This window comes from Hypanus sabinus, chromosome 4 (genome assembly GCF_030144855.1).
Source record: "Hypanus sabinus isolate sHypSab1 chromosome 4, sHypSab1.hap1, whole genome shotgun sequence".
Lineage (NCBI taxonomy): Eukaryota > Metazoa > Chordata > Chondrichthyes > Myliobatiformes > Dasyatidae > Hypanus > Hypanus sabinus.
In genome coordinates this window covers 143,313,047-143,333,376 of record NC_082709.1, presented here as the reverse complement: position 1 = coordinate 143,333,376, position 20,330 = coordinate 143,313,047, and the positions used below count along the sequence as shown (strand labels likewise).

Below are 20,330 nucleotides of genomic sequence, written 5' to 3'. Positions count from 1 at the left end.
ATGGTGCTGGGCTCCTGAAAAGGAATCTTGGATCCGGCTCTCATCCATGTTTTAACATCATCGTCTCTCCCAGCAGCCAGGACATTCAGGGGTCAGCCGTAAGGGAGAGTGTTCTGTTACGATACGCACCCAACCGCGCCAGCTTCTGAGGTTTAGACACCCTAAATAGCTGGAATATGGACATCTGCCACGGCCCCTTAAGGATTCAGGACCATCTCGCTAATTGGCACCCATGTTTTGGTGCCAGGGTTTCAATACTTAAAGAGCACCTGAATGGAGTTTCAGTGCTCAATCGTCTTGGTTTGCTATCTAGCATCTAGTTTTGTACTCTTTTCATTTCCGACTCGCATTGTGCCTCAATTCCAGTCTCAGATACTCCAGCACTTTGGTCCCATCTTCACCTAGCTCTCATCACAGTATCAGACATCCCACCTCCCGACAGTTCCAGGAGTCTCCTGCATATTGATAGTGGCTCCCTGACGTCCGCAAATTATAAACAATATCCCAGAAATCAACTTTTTTGAGAGGGAGAAGGAGATAGAGAGGAAGAGCGAGAGCAAAAGGGAGCATCCTGATTAGTCTCTCTTCATGCTAAGTAGATCTATCAGTTTTCTCTGTGGGCGGGCTTTTCAGACGACCACAAAAATAGTGACGGTGTTGCTCACTACACTGTTAGCAACAGTGACTTTTCTAATGCCCATGGTGGGTTAAAATGTAAAAGGCATGTTGAGGTGAATTTAACAGGTGTCATTCATTCATTAGCATAACTAATATTATTTAAACTAGCTGGCTAGCTGCTAAGGAGCTACTCTATTGATCTCCTACGTCGGGGGTCGGCAACCCGCGGCTCCGGAGCCACATGTGGCTCTTTTACGTCTGTGCTGCGGCTCCCTGTTGCTTTGGGAAATAATTGGTTGTGGCGACCCTTTTCCTGGCACATCCGAACCGACTCACAATTAGATAGCCTACGGGAGTTTGCGAGCACAGAGCTTTGGAGCCTCTGCGCCATGGGGGGCAGGTTGAGGGAGGCTTAAAAGTGAGGCTGAAGATTTCGAGTAAAGTTTTTTCCTTCGACTGCAGTTACCGACTCCATGTCGTGATTTTAGCGCTGCGTGTAGCACACCGCTACATGGTCAGTATTTAATTAAAATGTATTTTATGTTAGTTTGTTAGTTTTTGAAATGTAAATCTAAATTTGAAGATTATGGTGATCTTGTACAATCTAAATAAGACGTTGTGGTGACCCATTTCCTGACACATCCAAACCGGCTCACAATTAGCCAGCGTTCAGGCTAAGGGAGATAGCCTACGGGGGTTTGTGAGTACATGTCTTTTGCAGCATCCGCGCCCATGGGGGGCGGGTTGAGGGAGGCTTAAAAGCAAGGCTGTTTAGTTCGAATAAAGCTATCTTTGACTGCAGTTTACTGACTGCGTGTAGCACACCGCTACAACGTGTTTTTATCGCTGGTTGTCCAGAGGGGAGGTGCTGAAACGCTTTGTCGCATGTCTGGAAGAAGTGAAAACTTTCCTGGGCAGCAAAGGGCTCACCTTTCCTGAGCTGGAACAGCCAGAGTGGCTGGAAAAGCTACACTTCATGGTAGACATGACAGTGCACCTGAACACGCTGAACACAGCTCTTCAACAGGGTAAGGACGTACAGCCCTGCACATGTTGGAGGATGTTTTGGCATTCGAGCGCAAGTTGACGTTGCTTGCCAGAGATTTACAGAAAGGCACATTGTCTCACCTCCCCAATTTGAGAGAGTTCAAACAAGGTCACGACATGATAAATTCAGAGTATTTACATTCTGCAATCATCGCAATGCAAACATCGTTTGGGAAACGCTTCTGTGAGTTCAGAGAGGAAAAAAACACATTATCCTTCCCGGTCACTCCCCTAAGCATCGATCCATCCCTACTGAATACGACTGCATTGTCAGGTGTGAGTCAACCTGAACAAGTATGATAAATATTTTAATTGCCTGTTATTTTACGTATATTCATATGTTTTCATTGTTCAGTGAAATAGTCCTTTTATTTTTCAGGTTGACAGCTGGCTGACGTTATTTTTGGTTTGCTGCTGGCGGCAAATTTAAGTTTGGCGTTTTTCATAAATACAAGAAGGACTCAAATAGACGTTGAGTATTTTACTTAAAAGTAACCTTCAACCCAACGTCTTTTTTTCGGAGTTCAAAATGTTTTTGTTGCATGCAGAAATGTAATTTCGTTTTCTCTGCAGGAGTTCATCAATTTCATAAATGCAACACATTATAGTTTGTTTATACATAGCATAAAGGCAAAACAAAACGTTGTATGCAGTGTTATTTCATTTTAAATGTCAAACGGGTTTTGCGGCTCCCAGTGTTTTCTTTTCTGTGGGAAACGGGTCCAAGTGGCTCTTTCAGTGGTAAAGGTTGCTGACCCCTGTCCTACGTGATGAGGCCAAACTCCCTGTAGACTTGCTTCAAGTTGTAATAGAATTAAAAAATCGACTCCAAGAACATACTTTAATGTCACATTTTCTGCATACTGTATACCCAACTTGTTTTACAGATTAGACAAAATCAGTAAACAAAGTATTACATACACCCTTGGAGGTTGACTGGGGGGGGGGGAATATGGGGTTGCAGGGGGCAGGGGTGCTACCTCCCTGAAATGAGTTTTTTCAGGGTGGGATGTCTGCAATCTTTACAATATGACTCAAATATTACTGAAATATTAAATACACAACAGTATCCACCCCATCCTTTACTTGCTGAACACACACTTTACTGAGCCAGACAAAAAGAATTATTAAGTAATACATTTCAAATGTCTCATGAAATTCTGCTCCAGTAATTTTACAAAGCAATTTCCAGTTAATGTCTATGTTGTGATTCACAAATCCACCCATAACCGCATGATATATCAGATGAGGAGGGCCCACCAAATTACTTTGCAGAGAAAGCAGCACCCTGCTGTTAATAAAGTTGTCCCAGTGAGGCAAGGAAAGGATGGGAGGGTGAAGGAACCATGGTTGACAAGTGGAGCATTTTGTCAAAAAGGAAAATGGCATACTTAAGGTTTTGGAAGCAAAGATCAGAGACAGGAAGAACATGGAGAAATCGAAGGTCTTGATGGGTAAGATGAGGGAAAATCCCAAAGCATTCTAATGGAATGGATAAGTCACCAGGCTGGATTAGATATATCCCAGATTACTCTGGGAGCATGGGAAGAGACTGCAGTGCCTTTGGCAATGATCTTTGTGTCTGTACTGGCCACCTGAGTAGTACTAAAAAATTGGAGGGAGGCAAATGTTATTTCTTTGTTCAAGAAAGGCAATAGGAATAACTCCCGGAATTATAGGTCAGTGTGTCTTACATTTGTGGTGGGCAAATTAATGGAGAAGATTCTTAGGGACAGGATTTATTAGCATTTGGAGAAGCATAGTCTTATTACGGATAGTCATCATGGCTTTGTGAGGGGCAAGTCATGCCCCACAAGCCTAAAAGAATTCTGTGAGGAAGTAACAAAATAAATTGATTAAAGTAGAGCAGTTGATGTGACGTATATGGACTTTAGTAAGGCATTTGACGAGGTTCCCCATAATAGGCTCGTTCAGAAAGTTGGGAGGCATGGGATTCAGGAAAATTTGGCTATGTAGATTCAGATTGACTTGCCTACAAAAGACAGAGGGTGGCAGTAGATGGAGCGTATCCTGCCTGAAAGCCAATGATCGGGGTGTTCTGCAGGGATGTAACCTGAGATTCATGCTCTTTGTAATTTTTATAAATTACTTGGATAAGAAAGTGGAAGCGTGGGTTATGGGTTAGTAAGTCTGTAGCTGATATGAAGGTTGGTGGTGTTGTGGAAAGTGTAGAAGGTTGTCATAAATTACAATGGAACAATGACAGGATGCAGAGCTGAGCTGAGAAGTGGCAGATGGAGTTCAATCTGGAAAAGAGTGAAGTGATACACTTTGGAAGGTTGAACTTGAAGGGTTAAAGGGAAGATTTAAGCAGAGTAGAGGAACAGGCATATATTGACAGTAAATATTTGATTTGACATTGCAATGATAATATTCAAGTTTTTGGTAGAGAAGAAACCTGCCCAAATAGCTAGGTGGGTATCACAGTTAAATTACAGGTACAAACTCTGGTGATCTAACAGCTTTTATATATTTACATACAAGCTTAAGAAGAAGGTGAGGCAATAACCTTGAGTATTTTTTCACAATGGTACTGCAGAAACAGCAGACAAATTTGAAAACTTGTAAGTCCTGTTAAAGGCTGTGGTATAAAAAAATGACTGGTTCTGGTCAGAAATACAAGTCTGTCTTCAAATTGAAGTCCAGATTGCAGCTTCTTTGATGAATGCTGTCAGGGATCTGACCAAACATATTTCACAGAGCCAACCTCAGTGAAGATTGGCATCAAACAAGGATGTGACACTACCACAAGTTTTCTTTCAATTCTTTCCCCCAGCGATGCTGCTTCTCACCTCCAAAAGCCCTCCTGCAAAGAATGCAGCTGATCTCCAGAATCAATGGGAATCTATCCACTCTACTTCAGAACCAAAGTCACCAAACCTTAGTATCAAGTGCAATATGAAAAATGATGCCAGCATTTGTTTGCATTCAAAGGCTCAGTTTCAAACTATTGATTATTCGTCCACAGAGGAATTTGCTTAGCCTGGAACATTCTTATTATGTATATCAACATATACAATCCCGGCTATAACACAAAATTCTTTTTGGATCTATGAAACCATGGACTCGAAATGCTTCACTAACTTCAATGGAGGAAATGAGAAGGCGGCAAAAGCACCAAACACTGAAAGTAAGTTTATAATTTGCTTCCTCGGAAAGTAATAAAATATTTTAATACTTTACAGATTTAATTTGTAACATCTGATTCTCTTTTTATACAATGAATTTATAACTAAAAATATAACACAATTCCTGAAACAATTTTTTGGGTATTAATTATTTTTTTCTGCTTAAAAAGACACAGCTGACATGCTCTAAGCAAAATTTGCATCATCTATGGTCACAATCAGATCCTTACCACCATGCTCCAGCAGGGCCATAATAATCACCAAAGAGTGGAAGGCAGGACAGAAAAAATGGCACACCCCAGGCGGCAACATAATACACCCTGCAAGGGATAATGCATGATAACCAAATTAGTCATATTTCATACTGAACAAATAAACTAAAATGAAATGCATTGCAAATCATAAAACATTTTGTTTCAAAGCAGTAGAGACATCATTCTAGTGCAAACTCTTGCTAAATGAAGGATGGATACAGAAATAGAAAACCTGCTTAATAGCAGCTTACATTTTCAATGCCCCAATAACTTGGAGCTGTAGATTAACCATTTCAACATCAAACTGATTTGTGCAAAGAAAAATATTGAAAACAATCTAAAAAGCAATAGATAATGTCACAAGATTGTGTGCTAAAGAACAAATGACAGACTTAAGTGATCTCACAGACAATAGGCCACATTGAAGCTCTGCAAACCTGCCACATCAGTCATGAATGGTGACAGCCATTCAAATAACTAACAAGACAAGAAGGCTGGAAGAATTTCTCCAAGCTCAATTATGGTGATTCATTTCACAAGGTAGCATGATTCAAATGAAAGTGTTAGTCTCAGCAAAAGCTATGGAACTACATAACATACCAGCAGTAATATTATTGAGGAGAGCAGAATGGCTTTGTGCAAGTCCTATCTTAGTAACTTGATTGAGTTTTTTGAGGAGGCGATGAAGGGAATTAATGAAGGTAGAGCAATGAATGTTGTCTACATGGATTTAATAAGGCATTTCAGAAGGTCCCTCATGGGAGGCTTATCCAGAAAATTAAGATGCATGGTGAATTGGCTGTTTGGATTCAGAACTGGTTTGCTTATAAGACAGTAGTCAATGGGACTAATTCTGATTGGAGGTCTGTGACCAGTGGTGTTCCATAGGAACTTATACTGGGACCTCTGCTGTTTGTGAAGTGCACAAATTACCTGGATAAAAATGTTGACGGGTGCATAGTAAGTGATGCATATAGCATTGAAGACTGGCAAAGGATACAGTGAGATATAGATCGGCTCTAGGTATGGGCAGAGAAATGAGAAATGGAGATTAATCTAGTCAAATGTGAAGAGCTGCATTTTGGGAGATCAAATGTGAAAATACAGTAAACTGTTAATGGCTAGACCGTAAACAGTATTGAAGTGCAGGGGGGATCTTGGGGTCCAGGTCCACAGCTTCCTGGAAATGGATACTCAGGGTGTTAGGGTGGTAAAGAAGGCTTAATGCATGCTTGCCTTTATTAGTCAAGGAACTGAGTTCAAGATGATGCTGCAGCTTTTAAAACTCCATTTAGGCTGCATCTGGAATATTTCATTCAGTTATGGCCTTTTCATGATAGGAAATAGGTTAGGCTTTGGAGAGGGTGCAGAAGGGATTTGCCTGGATTAGAGAGCATATATTGTTAGCTATCGGACAAACTTGGGCTGTTTTCTCTGCAGTGGCAGGGGCTGATGGGAGATCTGATGAATGATTATGAGAGGCACAGTTAGAGGAGACAGACCTTTTTCCCATGGTTTATATATTTAATACCATAGGGCATGCATTTAAGGTGGGGGCGGGGGTGGTTTCAAAGGAGATGTTGGGGCAACTCACAGAGAGTAGTGGGGTCCTGGAATGTGCAGGATGGAGTGATGGTGGAGGCAACACAAATTCAAGAGGCTCTTTGACTGATTATTGAATATGCATGAAATAGAAGGAAATTGACATTGTGAAGGCAGTAGGGATTAGTTCAGGTGACACTTCATTGCTAATTTACTTAATTCAACACAACATAGTGGACTAAATGATCTGTTCCTCTGTGAACTGTTCTACATCCTTTTAAAGGAATATACTGTAGTCAAATACAGTTGCAACACATCTGACATCAACCTGAAAATGTGGAAAATATGCCAAGTTCACAAAAATCAGACATGTCAGTTTGGCTAGTTACCCTCCAATCAAAGTGATGGAAGGTGTCATTGATTGTGCTATCAAGCAGCAGTCATTCTCCAGTAATATACACACTGATGCTCAGCTACCACTTGATTCCAGAACTTGGATCAAACGTGGACCACACGGCTAAATTCTAGAGAGAAAGTGACTATCTAAAGCAGTATTGACCACGTGTAGTAAGAGGGCACCATGGTAAAACTGAACAATGGGCATCAAACAGAAAGTATTTCAGTAGTTGGTCCATACTTCATGTAATACGTGGAGGCATGTTGAATATATAGGCTCTTTGTTCATGAGACTGTCAGACACTCAAAGTAACATCATATGGGATGCAATACATGTTTTGAAGTTACTTGTGCAAGTTATTCTGCATAATGAAGTCAACCCTAAATGGAGACTGAGATTTTTTATCTATTGGTTAAATGGAAACTGACTGAATCTAGTTTACAAGTGTCCATTCTGAGGCAGGTTCTAAGTATTTTTCTTAGTGATTGTTTCCTCCATTTCAATACAATACTGATGTGTTAGACCCCAGAATAACTAGTTTCCATGAACCTGATGACAGCCCACTAGCTAACTCTTTGCTTCCCTGACTGAATACAGGACACACCCACCATAACTTGCCTTCTCCTTAACTTAGCCCAGCCACGATCCACAGCAATCTTTCCTCAAACCAGTGCTGAACTGACTCCTGCTATAAACACTTCAATGGTGGAGTCTGTCAACAAGGCCTTTTCAATTCTTTTAAGTTTACAAATATTATTTTATTGCATATGATGTATTGGGCCATGATAGAATATTGCTTCTGTGGGCCTTACATAATCACTGTAGTTTTTTTAAGGAAATATACAACATTTTGTGCCTTGAAAATAACTTTTTGCAAACTGCATTTCTCATGCACACTGCAATTTGAGGCAATTTTTCTGTACTTGTTTCCTGTTTGATGTGATCATCATTTACATGTCATTAATTCAGATAAGTACCTCTTAGCAAAATCAGAAAATGCCAGAACTCAGCCAGTCAAGCAGCATCCACAGAAAGAGAAACCAATTAATCTTTCAGCCTAGGAGCAGTTCCTCAGACATCCTGCCATAAATGTTAACAGTGTTTTTGATATCAGGTTAGCATGTAAACTTACAAAAAAAATTTTGGGCATGGCTGATGCACTGGATAATTATCCTTTGAGGCCCCATGTTGGTCAATCCATTATCATATGTTAATCCCTTATCCTATGTTAATCCCGTGGCAATTAACTAATCTTATTTAGTTCATTATGCTTCCATACTGAGAAATTAAAGATTGATATCTGTAGTTGACCATTTCCAGGAATTTGCACATTGGGAAAATATTCCACAGCAATGAAAATTCAGCAATTATTTGCTTCAGAAATAAGGGATTCCTATTTTTCTTAACTTTCTTTTTGTCCTCTCTACCTGAAATTTTCAAACATTTTTTATTCTTTTCTTGATAGACAATACTGTAATTTACGAGCTTGATTAGATCTCTAACTTTATGTACTCTCTTAGAAAAAATAACCATGACATTTATTTTTATTAATTCAAAGAAAAATTGAGAACCTGTTTTAAAAATTTGAAGCTGGAAACAGACAGTGAAACTCATCTAAAGGGCAATTCAGTACTGTGTTTTCACTGCCACTTGCATTCAAATTTCCTTTCTGTTATTCAAGGGGACATAAATTTAACTGTTTTAGCTTATTGAATGTAAATCCACAATATAAAATGGTAATTGTTCAGTGTTGATCAAGGACAACGTTACTTAGGAAAAATATTATTTGGGAGGAAGGAGAACATTACTAGAAGAGGTTAGGTCGATCAACATTACCAGCGTAAAATTCAAATCAGAGCTTAATCCCACAATGCAACGTGTTCAACGCTCACAGGAACTTTCCATTTAACTAAAGCAGTTACAAATTTGAGGAAGTTTACAGAAAAATTATCTTCAAAATGTCCGCAAAATTTTTGACATTGTGATGAAAGCTAACACCACTCACATAAACTTAGTCATCATTGTGCACTTCTACATCAGCTGCCCAAATTGTTTCCTGAGTGTTAAGAAATAAACTGTGAGAGGTACTTGCTGTGGGTAGTACCTGTGAACAACAAGGTCTACTCTGACAACAAGCAGGTAAGAAAACAAAGTATACTGTAGGGCATTCTGATTCCACTGAGGATGGTGATGCACTATCAGTAACTCCAAAAGACTGGAAGTAGAGTAAATACTGAAAGGTTTTTATTAGCAGTAAAAAGGAGCACGTCCATGCCGGATGACTGCCCTGGACTGTGGGAGGAGCAGTGACACAATCACCTTTATCCAGGGGTCTGTGGGAGGAGCCACAGGAGTAGTCAGCAGAGGGGCGTGTCCAGACAAATATACATAGTTTACCACAGATGGGATACTTTGAATAACTTATTGTGGCTTAGTTTAATGCAGAACTGCTCCAGGGTGTCTCTTAGACTGTGCATTATTTCCCTGGAGTGTGGTTTACAGTTCACAGATTCCAGAGATGGTGTCTCCATGCACTGACTGGGTGAAACCCTACCTTTCTGGAGATTGGCCCAAGAGGGCCTGATATCACTTGAGACCATGGCAATTTAAGCAGGCCCAAACCCAGTATTGGGAGAGATAAGTTTGCAATTATGGAAGCACCCCATGTCCTCCTACCTCTGCTGCACAGCCAGTGCCTGTCCCCACAAGTGCTTGGCATGGGACTTCTAAGTTTAATGTAAATTGCATGATTACATCATTGTATGCTCCTTTAATGGGCTTGAGCTGCACTGGGGATTCCTGGCTTCACACTGCAGCTTTACAGGAAACCTGGCATACCCTATCAAAATCACACAGAACAGTTGTTAACTTTTAGAGATTGGACAAAAGAAGGCAGTGAGCAACCACTGTCTCTGCTTGTGACAACATCTGACACCTTTAATGGGCCAATGTTAATTTCAATCAAAATTGCTATTAGTTAATTTTAAAGCATCAATTAAGATACTAATTACTATCCACCAATACTACTACACAAAATCAGGTTACTAAAATTTAGAGGTCTAGATAAAGTTTAAAATGTTTCTCATTTTGTCATAAACCTATTCAGCTAAATTGTACTAGCTGTCCACTCTTAAATACATCTAGAAATATACATTGAAACATTATGTAAAACACAAAATTACCTTAAAAAGGATTATTCAATTTAATTTGTTAATGCTATATTCTACATTTATGAATACAAACAAGGTTCAGTGATAACTTGAAGGAAAAAGAATTTTTTAAAATTAGAAACACAAGAGATTCTGCAGATGCTGGAAGTCTTCCACAACACGCAAATTGCTGGAAGAACTCAGCAAGTCAGGCAGCATATATGGAGGGGAATAGAGAGTTGATGCTTCGGGCTGAGATACTTCATCAGTACCTGATGCGTGTTCTTTTTCAAACTAACCAATCCAATTTCTCAATTTATTAATGTTGCATATGGAGAATATCTGTCAAAACAGAGAAATACTGCAATAGAATAAAAGCTTAGAATAATCAGAAGAAAGAAAAATGAAAAGAAACAGTTTTACCTGTGCGCTTAAACGGAAATCAAGACACAGCTAAATGGTAAAGGCATATTAGCATGCCAGATAACAAACATTTTCAGAATTTCCTGTTTTTTTTTCAGATTTCCTTCACCTACAACTGCTTACCTCTAGCAATCTCTAAAAATACACTTCTGTCTTATAATAAGATTAACTTCTTATTGCCCTCTCCTACTCAAAATGTGATCAGCTTATTTATATTATGCCTCTTATCCAAAACCCTCATGGCCTCCTCCCATCCTGCTTTTAATGACTATCTCTCCATAATGCTTCCAGTTTCCAAATTATATTTCCTATTCCATATCTAGTAATTTTCTTCTCTTAGTTTTTTCTACTTAATTCACCAGCTTCTGTGGTCTTTGATGTAGTCCTCCCTTGTTCAGCTTCACTCAACTCTTGATTCTAAAATTGGCTTCTTATCCCAATCATACAGTATTAGCTCCATAATCCCCAACGCATCCTTCCAAAGCCCTGACTTCTGGATCAAAGCTTTGTCTCTTGTCAATATAGTATGCCAATTTGCAAGTGTTCCACTTTATCCAACCCTTCCATTCTCTCTGTGCTGTCAGTCCACTTGAATAAAATGCAGTTTTGAATGAGTTAAAAGTTCATCTGCTTAACCACTGGGAAAGATGACGGCATAACCTGTACATACCGCAAATCTAATTCCCTCGTCAAATGTTCTTACGTGAATGTCTTAGACTAAATCAGACTATTCAATGTTAGATCTTCAGCAGTGCTTTCACACTTTTATTCAGTGACTCTAGTAATTTTATTCATCTCTAATTCAATTTCATTCTGCTTTATTCCATTGTTCTGCTGGTCAATTTATCCTCCAACATTTTCTATATGATTTCCCTCATGTAAATTTTTGCTGCCCATTCCCAATAGTAGATCAAGTCTAACATTTATAAATCAGCCTTTTGTCTGCCAATGCCACAAAAAAATAAGATCATCCTGTAGTGAAACTCCTCTTTGATCTGTCCTTCTCTAACTCTACATACATCTCCTGAGGTAGAACATTTTCTCTAACAATCCACAACTGACTCCAGTTTTAAGTGCATTTTACTCTTTCTCACTATTGGCAGCATGCTAGTAACTGCTTATCATCATATTTTACAATCTTATTCCCCTGTACTCCAGTTCTATCATCTATTTTTCACCCAGAACCTATTAAACTCACTTCTTTTAGCATACTTTTGGTTTGATATTGAAGTCTTCCCTTTATTCTTACCTCAATGAACTAATCGATCCACAAGTGGAAACTTGGTCCACAATTGTCAAAAGGATATTTAATTATGGAAGATTTAATTTAATGTTGAGCCTTCAGTATTTTTCAGCAGGAATATTTGATAAATAATACTGTAATTTAATAAATATGATATTGCTAAAGGACAGATGATAGAATGCTAACTCTTAAGCACAGAAACTCTGAGACCATATTCTATGTTCTGGCTTTAATCCACTTTCTCAACACAAATCCTGTACTGATCCATGGATTTTCTTGTTAGAAAAAATTGTGATATGTTTGCTTATTCAGTTGCATAAATAAGAATATGAGAGATCTGCTTTTTAAAATAAGAAACCTTAAAAAAAGAGGTGCCATTCTGTAGGTTATTAATTTTATTAACTTAGGAACTGCTTAGTTAAAATTTCAGCAGTGATTTTGTGGGAGTTGCCCAAAATAAATCACACATTTGGTAACAGAAAGAGAAAGAAGTGTTTTCCAATGACTCAGGTACCTGATACAGTGGGTAGTTGAGCAATCTACTTCAGGCGGGGCTGTGGAAAATTACTGAAATAAGATAGGTGGCTTTCGTGGCAGGATTTCAAGACTGATCACCTTCATTCAAGGTTTCCATTTATAAAGGTCAGACGAAAACAGAGTCAAATTCAATTGTAATGCCTCTCTTGTTAATTAGTCTGTCAACACGCAAAACCAAGGCTTGCAAATAAACAGGAAGAATCTCCACAGGTACTTGTGGAGATACCCAATGATGCTGGTAAACCTGTATCAACACCATTAAATGAAGTAAAACATATATAAGTAAAGTATTTTTTCTGGAAATGAAAAAGTTAAATGAATACCATGAAGGCTCTGCTAATTATTGAAAATGCCTAATTTTCACCCATGACAGGGACAAGGTTACATACAATTCTTGTTTGGAAAGATAATCTTTTCCTTTTTAAGTATGTCATACAAATCAATTATTAAATAATTATGCTAAGTTTCCTGAATAAGTTTCAAGTCACATAAACAGGATACCGAATAGCTCCAACAACAAAGTACAAATATTAATTAACACTGAGCCCTTACAGTAACTTTAAGCCATTTTAATTATATCAAATATTGCTATAAAAGAAGGCCTCAAGAATTTGCCATCAGCAATTATTCATGTGCATTTTATTCTGCACACCTATGAGAGTCATTCGGGTTTTGCAACAATGATCCTCTGTAATTTTATCAGGTCTTTGAACTAACAATCCACTCAGCATCACACAACCCTGAACTGGCATATTGCCTAGGAAGGAAAATCACCAGACATGTGTCAACTGTATTTTCAGAATCTATTTATGGTTCTGCTCTTCACTATTGTAATTACATGCAGTAAAAACTTGCAGCGGAACCAATCAGCTACCAAGTGACAGGGGTGTGGGTGTCAGCTTTGTGAAATCAAACTGTCGCTCTAATGAATGGATCAAGCCCTGACATGCATATTGCACTAATAAGCCTCATCTTGAACAAAAATACAGCTGAGCCATTGTAAGACTTTTCCATGACATCTCAGCACCTATGGTAAGTATACATGCATAAGGGTTGAACTGCAAAATGAAACATTATGCTGCTTAATTACTCCACTAAAATTTTGCCAATACCAAGCTCAAACTAGCAGCCTTCACAACATTCTTTAACTTTTCCTTACATGATTTTGGGACAATTTTTTTTTCATTCAGGATGGTGAATTCTTGAGCTGTATTTTCTCCGTCAAATATTATGCTCAGTAGTTTATAATACTTGGCTCATTTGGGCAGAAAACTCCAATATGAACTGGAAAAACCTAGCAGAAATTATGAGAGTTCATTCAATAACAATTGTAGTCTTTATACAAACTTGCCAAGTGAAAATGTCACATATTGAAGATTGCACCCTTCTTCCTGAGATAGTATATTAGTTTATTTCAAATATAATTAAGGCCATACAATTCAATTCCATGATAATGCTATACACTACATGTAATAGCCTGAGAAGTGCAGGTTTACTTGTTAAATATAATGCTTAACACTGGCATAACCTTGTTCCAATTTCAGATGACCAATATATTTGATTAATATGCAAAGACCTTCAAGTTATTGGTTTCATGATAAAATCTAAGACACACAAATACACTGAAGGAGTGACCAATTGATGAACAAGTTGAAAAACATCGGTGGGAAAATGTCAAGCAACTCAAATAGTAACAGATATGCTATATTTTAGAGACAGATTGGAAATTTGCAAAGGAAGCTCATGGACTGAAGTGCAGGAGTTTAGAATCCTATTTCATTTTGTCCTCTTAGTGCAAAGAGCTATAAAATTACACCATAAAGTAAATCACACAAATCTTTAATAAGATAGGTTCTCAGTTTAAACTTTCTAGCTATACTATTACCTATATAGTAGTCAGAGAGCTAGTGTAAGAATGTGCAAAGGTTATATTTTTTATTATATCCAATAACCCAATTTCTGCACAGATTTTACACAATATTTCCTATAAGATTTGCATTATGCAAAGAAACAGGAACTTCACTGTGATATTTCACTCTTTAGTATTCCACAAATAGTTGGATCTACTCATTTCAAAACATTACATATAATGTGATGAAAAGTACAAATTTACTTCTTGTTTAGACATGACAGCACATTAATGACAAAGATCTAAATTGACAGTAACAATATGTGGTCAGTGAAACAGCATGTCAGGAATTATTTAGCTGTAATAATTGATACTAGTTAAATTTCCGTACTTTTCAACAAAAGATAAAGCCAAGTGCAGAACTGAAGACAGACAGATTTAAACAAGAACATATAAGTGAAACTAGACTTGAAATTAATAAAGGGGGCGGGGGGGCACAATTGTTGAGAAAAGAAATGGTGATGAAACTAAGGGGGAAAACACAAGTTAAAGGTTGTGGGAGAAAGGAAAATGAGGGCAGACATGTTGGGTGGAAGGTAAAAATGGGGAATGTGAGGGTGGGAATGGGGGGGGTGGTCAGACAAATGAGGATGACACATATGCCTGCCATCCATGTGTATTATTAATGTATCTGTAGCCATGGCTGGTATGTGTCGTATTGTGAGTATACTGTGCCTATATGTGGTTAGTGTGTATGCAGGTGTGCATTTACATATAGGTCACACAAACTGCTGGAGGAACTCAGCAGGCCAGGCAGCGTCAATGGAAAAGAGACTGTATTCTTTCCATAGATGCTGCCTGGCCTGCTGAGTTCCTCCAGCAGTTTGTGCGTGTTGCTTGGATTTCTAGCATCTGCAGATTTTCTCCAGTTTGTGTTTACATATAGGTCTTCCATTTTGTGGAAGAAAGTCATTTCTTGACTCTAAGGAACTATATTCCTTTGATTCTACATTGAGAATGGCTTGAACAGAGTCCTGTGAACTCAAATACCTAAGTGCTGCTATAATGTATAGCTGATGCTTGGGAAAAGAAGATAGAGGTGGAAGAGACAGACAAGAAATTTATTAGAATGATTAATGCTAGTTGCTATCACAAATGCAGGTTCTGTAAGGCCTTTCAACACTAAAGGGAGAATTATTAACAATTCATACAAAACTATGAATGGGTAAGCTGCCAATGCTGTTGCCTTTGTTCTCTGTTCAAATATAAAAGGCGGTGCTTTGTAAATATCTCAATCAAGTTCAAAGTTGAAGTTGAGTTTACTGTCATATGCACGGGTGCGGCAGCTTCACATGCACGTCATCTAAGCAACATTCACAAGAAAAGTATTAATTAAACAGAGATTATACAATTTTTAAAAGGAACACAATTAGCACAAACAAAAATCTAGTTTAGTGCAAAGCAAACTTAGTGTTGGCAAACTATAGTGATTAAAGTTGTGCCATTTGATCCAAGAACCAAGTGGTTAAAGGGAAGGAGCTGTTCTTGAAACTGGTGGCATAGGACTTCAGGTTTCTGTACCTCCTATCCAATGGTAGCTGTGAAAAGATGGCATGACCTGGACTGTGGACATCTGTGACGATGAATGTTGCTTTCTTGAGGCAATGCCTTCTGTAGATGGTGGGGAGCAATATGCCTATGATGTATTGGGCAAAGTCCACCACTCTCTGCAGCTTCTTTTCTACACATCTGAATTACTGCACCAGACCATGATGCAACCATTCAGGATACTTTCAACAGATTGTCTGCAGAAGTTTATGAGAGTGTTTGCTGATAAGCCAAACCTCCTAAAAAAGACACCGGTGCACTCCCCTTGTGATCTCATCTATGTGCAAAGCCCAGGACGGGTAATTCGACATATTGATGCCCAAAAATTTTAAGCTGTTGATCCTCTCCATTGTCAATCCCATAATGTAAACTGACTCATGTTCATCCTCCTTCCCCTTTCCGAAGTCAACAATCAGATCTTTAGTCTTACTGATTTTGAATGATTGAGTGTTCAAGACCAATCAAGTATTCTTTTTTAAAAATATATTTTATTGTTGTATGTGAACAGACCAACCAGGTACCTTGTTTGGGTAAACTGATTCATCACCAGCTGTGAGTCGCCCAACGATGGTGGTGTTATCAGTGAATTTGTACTGTACATGGGATTGAAGCTGTGCTTAGCCACACAGTGGCTAGTGAATAGGGCTGGAGGCTAAGCACATTTGAGGTGTGTCTGTGTTGATGGTTAGCGAGGAGGAGTTGTTACCAATCCTCACCCACTGATACATAACAATGCTGATGAACAATTACTTTACATTACTCACGGTTATCTGCCCTTAAAATGCTTAACTGCTATTTTGACTTACAAAGTCCTCAGTACTCACAATTCTTCACAAAGAGCCACATTAATTTTTTCTGCTCTCATTATACACCATCACATTTATAACACAATGTAAAAGTGTCATTAAAAATTCTTACATGCACATTGCAATACTTATAGTCCCTTTGCTCTTTTTCGTGATGTGCTTTAAATACACCAAAACAGAACAACCCAGATTGCTTGTGATGACTTTCATTTCAATCTACTACATTTATCGACATTTCACTGCTACAACAAATTTCTGGAGTTTAGAATTTTGGGGCTGTCAGATAAATTAAGACACTGCCTTTGCGTTTTCAATGTTTCATCTTGCTTAATTCATTTAATCTACTAATATTGCTTTCTAAATTAATACCAACTCTACTGGCAGAACTTCTGCAGTCTTAAAACTGGTCACCGTTATTATATCTAGTATCCATAACTGAAATTATCTATAAAAAAAAAGGCAAGACAAGAAATGAGAAATATAAAGCAGCAGAAGCAAGAGAGGAAGTAATCAGAAGTAATAAATGAGCTCTAAGGAAGAACAGACAAGTGACAGATTTTATAATGTGGTAAACTGAAACATAAAAAACAGGAGGAAGTCTTTTTGTCCCTCATGTCCATTCCATCAGTTACTCAGATCAGGTCTGAATATTTACCTCAGCACTACATTCATCTGCTAACTATTGGTTCGCATAATATAACAATTTATCAATCTCATTTTTAAATTGCCCAGCAGCTGAACCTTCACTGCTCTATCAGGTAGAGAATTCCGAAGAGAACTGCAGAGTCAGCGTGTCAGGCCCATGGATTTCCATCCAAACTGGAGAAGTAAGAAACCAAAATATCACACACAAAATGCAGGAGGAACTCAGCAGGTCAGGCAGCATCTATGAAATAGTGTAAACAGCCAAACCTTTGGGCCGAGTCACCCGAAATGTCGACTGTTTACTCTTTTCCGTAGATGCTGCCTGACCAGCTGAGTTCCTCCAGCATTGTGTGTGTGTGTGTTGCTTTGGATCTCCAGCATCTGCAGATTTTCTCGTATTTGAAACCAACGTTTCAAGTTTTGAGCTTTAAAAGGAAGAGTTAGAAAGTATAAAGTGAATGCCTGTGATAGGATGAAGACAAGAAAATTAAAACACAAATTAAAAGGTGATGAAGGTTTGTTACTCATGGATGATCTGACTAGAGGAGATATAAATAAGGACACAGAGTTAAATATGATATCTGCACATTCTTCAACAGTTTTGTTCATTTACTTAATCTACTAATATTGCTTTCTAACATAATGCTTCTATTCACAATATTTACAATAATATCTACCTGACAATTCATTTGTGGCCTCACCATATAGAGAAAAGTTGAGGCCACATCCTTCTAAAATACTGTCACGTGATATCAATTTGAGCATTTCCTCTCTTTTCGTAGTTTCTGTTTTCTGTCACCAACATTTTTGTTTAGGTCAGTAATCTGCTTTTAGCTAACATCTTATTTCCGAAACTAGACTTTATTAATTTGTCAAAATACTTGAGAGAGTATTTGAGAGAGCATTCGGGAGAGCTGTTTGAGAAGACAGTTTTAGTAGAAGTAAGAAGTTAGTGCTTATCTTTGCATTTCAGGACGACCTAGAGTAGTGAGTAATTTTGACAGACTGCAGTAAGACCTTTTCAATGTTTCATCTAATCAAATAGCTGTATAAACTATACATACACATTTGCAGATTCCTTTGGAAATTGACCAATTGCAGCTCTCAAGCTTTCGAAGTTTACATTATTTAGATTTTTTAAATCACTGAGGTATCTTTCAAAAATGACTTCATAATTTTTCCAACTCAGCACATAAAAATCCACATTTCATTGTTTATCTGATTCAATTAGCTGTTATGCCTCACTGACAACTAACATTTTGTTAACTACTAACTAATTCTCATGTTAGCCAATTAAGTCATCTAACCATGAGAGACTAATGAAGAGATTCATGAACAATGGCCCACTATTGGCAACTTTATACTTTCCTTACACAGATGTGTCCTTGAAAGAAATCATTCCTAGCCACGTATCCCATGACAAAGGAAACCTGTTTGTCTGCTGCCGAGTTTCTTATCAGTTAAAAATACTCCCTGCATTTGTCATCTTTAATTTAAATAACATCTTAAAAGAGTAATCAATTCATTGATACATTTTCCCATAGAACTTGTTATTCTTTGACTACTGATATTTCTTCTACTTAAGTTTCATGTTAAATCAGAAGACAATTTTGGTGTATTTTATTTTAATAAACAGGTCAGCCTTATGCTTCTATCTTTTGAAACCCTTAACAAAAATTAATATACTGTACTCCATCTGGACACAAGCTGGGGTCTGATCAGCCCCGGCTGGGTCACCTGGAGGAGGGTGGATGATGTTGAAAGACCCGAAACACCCAATGATTCCAGGAACATCACTGATGATGTGTCCAGAAGCATCAGTAGATGTATGCACACAGCTTGAAACCCTTAACAAAAATTAGTATACTGTACTTTTAATATGAAAGGAAGCCTTTCACTAGTTTTACTACTACCTCAATTTGTTTCTTGCTAAACTGATTACCATCCAATAAATCTTCTGTCACTCCAACCCCACCAACACCAAATTATTAATGGTCTCCAAGTACAATCAAACTTTCTTTCATCACCACCCTTGTTCTAAAAAAATACACTTGTGAATTGTGTCCTTGTCAGTATCTCCATTTTCCAGAATGAAGGAGATGTCCTCCTCCTTCAAAGATAGGAGCTTCCCTTCCTCCACCATCAACACAGCTCTCAACCAGACCTCTTCATTTTCCCGCACGTCTGCCCTCACCCATTCTCCCACCACCCTGCCAGGGATAGGGTTCTCCTTGTCCTCACCTTCTACCCCACCAGCCTCTGCATCCCTTCATCAGGACTCATATAATAACCTCTGAGACTATGGCTCCCCGTGAAGAGTTCTTCTCAGCTCTCTGCAGCCTTTGATCTATCATCATCACAAAATGACAGGTGTGGTATAGTCCGAGCTAGTGTGAAGAGTTACACTTTGGGAGGTCAATGTAAGGGAAAAGGATACAATTTGTGGATGGACCCTTAACAACATCGATTTACAGGGGGATCTTGGGGTTCAAGTCCATGGGTCACTGAAAGTGACCATGTTAAGTAGATAGGATGGTAAAGAAAGCATATGGCTTAAGTGCCTTCGTTGGTAAGAAAAGAAGTCATACTGGGGCTACACAAAACCTTGGTTAGGCCACATGTGGAGTGTTATGTTCAGTTCTGGCCACCCCATTTCAAGAAGTATATGGAGGCTTTGGAAGGTAGAGAATTAGTTTACCAAGATGCTGCCTGGATTAAAGGGTGTGTGCTATAAGGAGAGGCTAGGCAAACTTGGGTTGTTTTCTCTGGAGCATTGGAGGCTAAGAGGACACCCGACAGAAGTTTAAAATTATCAGAGGTACAGATAGGGGGACATTCATAATATTTTTTCCAAGGTAGAAATTTCAAGTACTAAATGTCAATAGAAAGAATACCGTTGAAAAGATGATCACAGGTTAAGGCACAGGAACAAAATTGGGCCTTTTGGCCCACTGAGTCTACTCCACTATTCAATCATGGCTGATTTATTTTCCCTCTTAACACCATTCTCTTGCCTTTTCTCCATTACCTTTGATGCCAAAACTAATCAAGGACCTGTCAACT

At 38.4% G+C, this 20,330-nt stretch overlaps 1 protein-coding gene across 2 annotated transcripts in view; it reads right to left on the bottom strand.

The window, feature by feature from the left end:
* Positions 1-20,330, bottom strand: part of si:dkey-100n23.5 — a 190,542-nt gene that overhangs the window by 83,956 nt on the left and 86,256 nt on the right. For both annotated transcript variants that reach the window (XM_059968245.1, XM_059968244.1), the window contains exon 7: positions 5,045-5,134. In XM_059968245.1, coding sequence (XP_059824228.1) covers positions 5,045-5,134 — 90 coding nt within the window. The remainder of the gene's footprint in view (positions 1-5,044; positions 5,135-20,330) is intronic.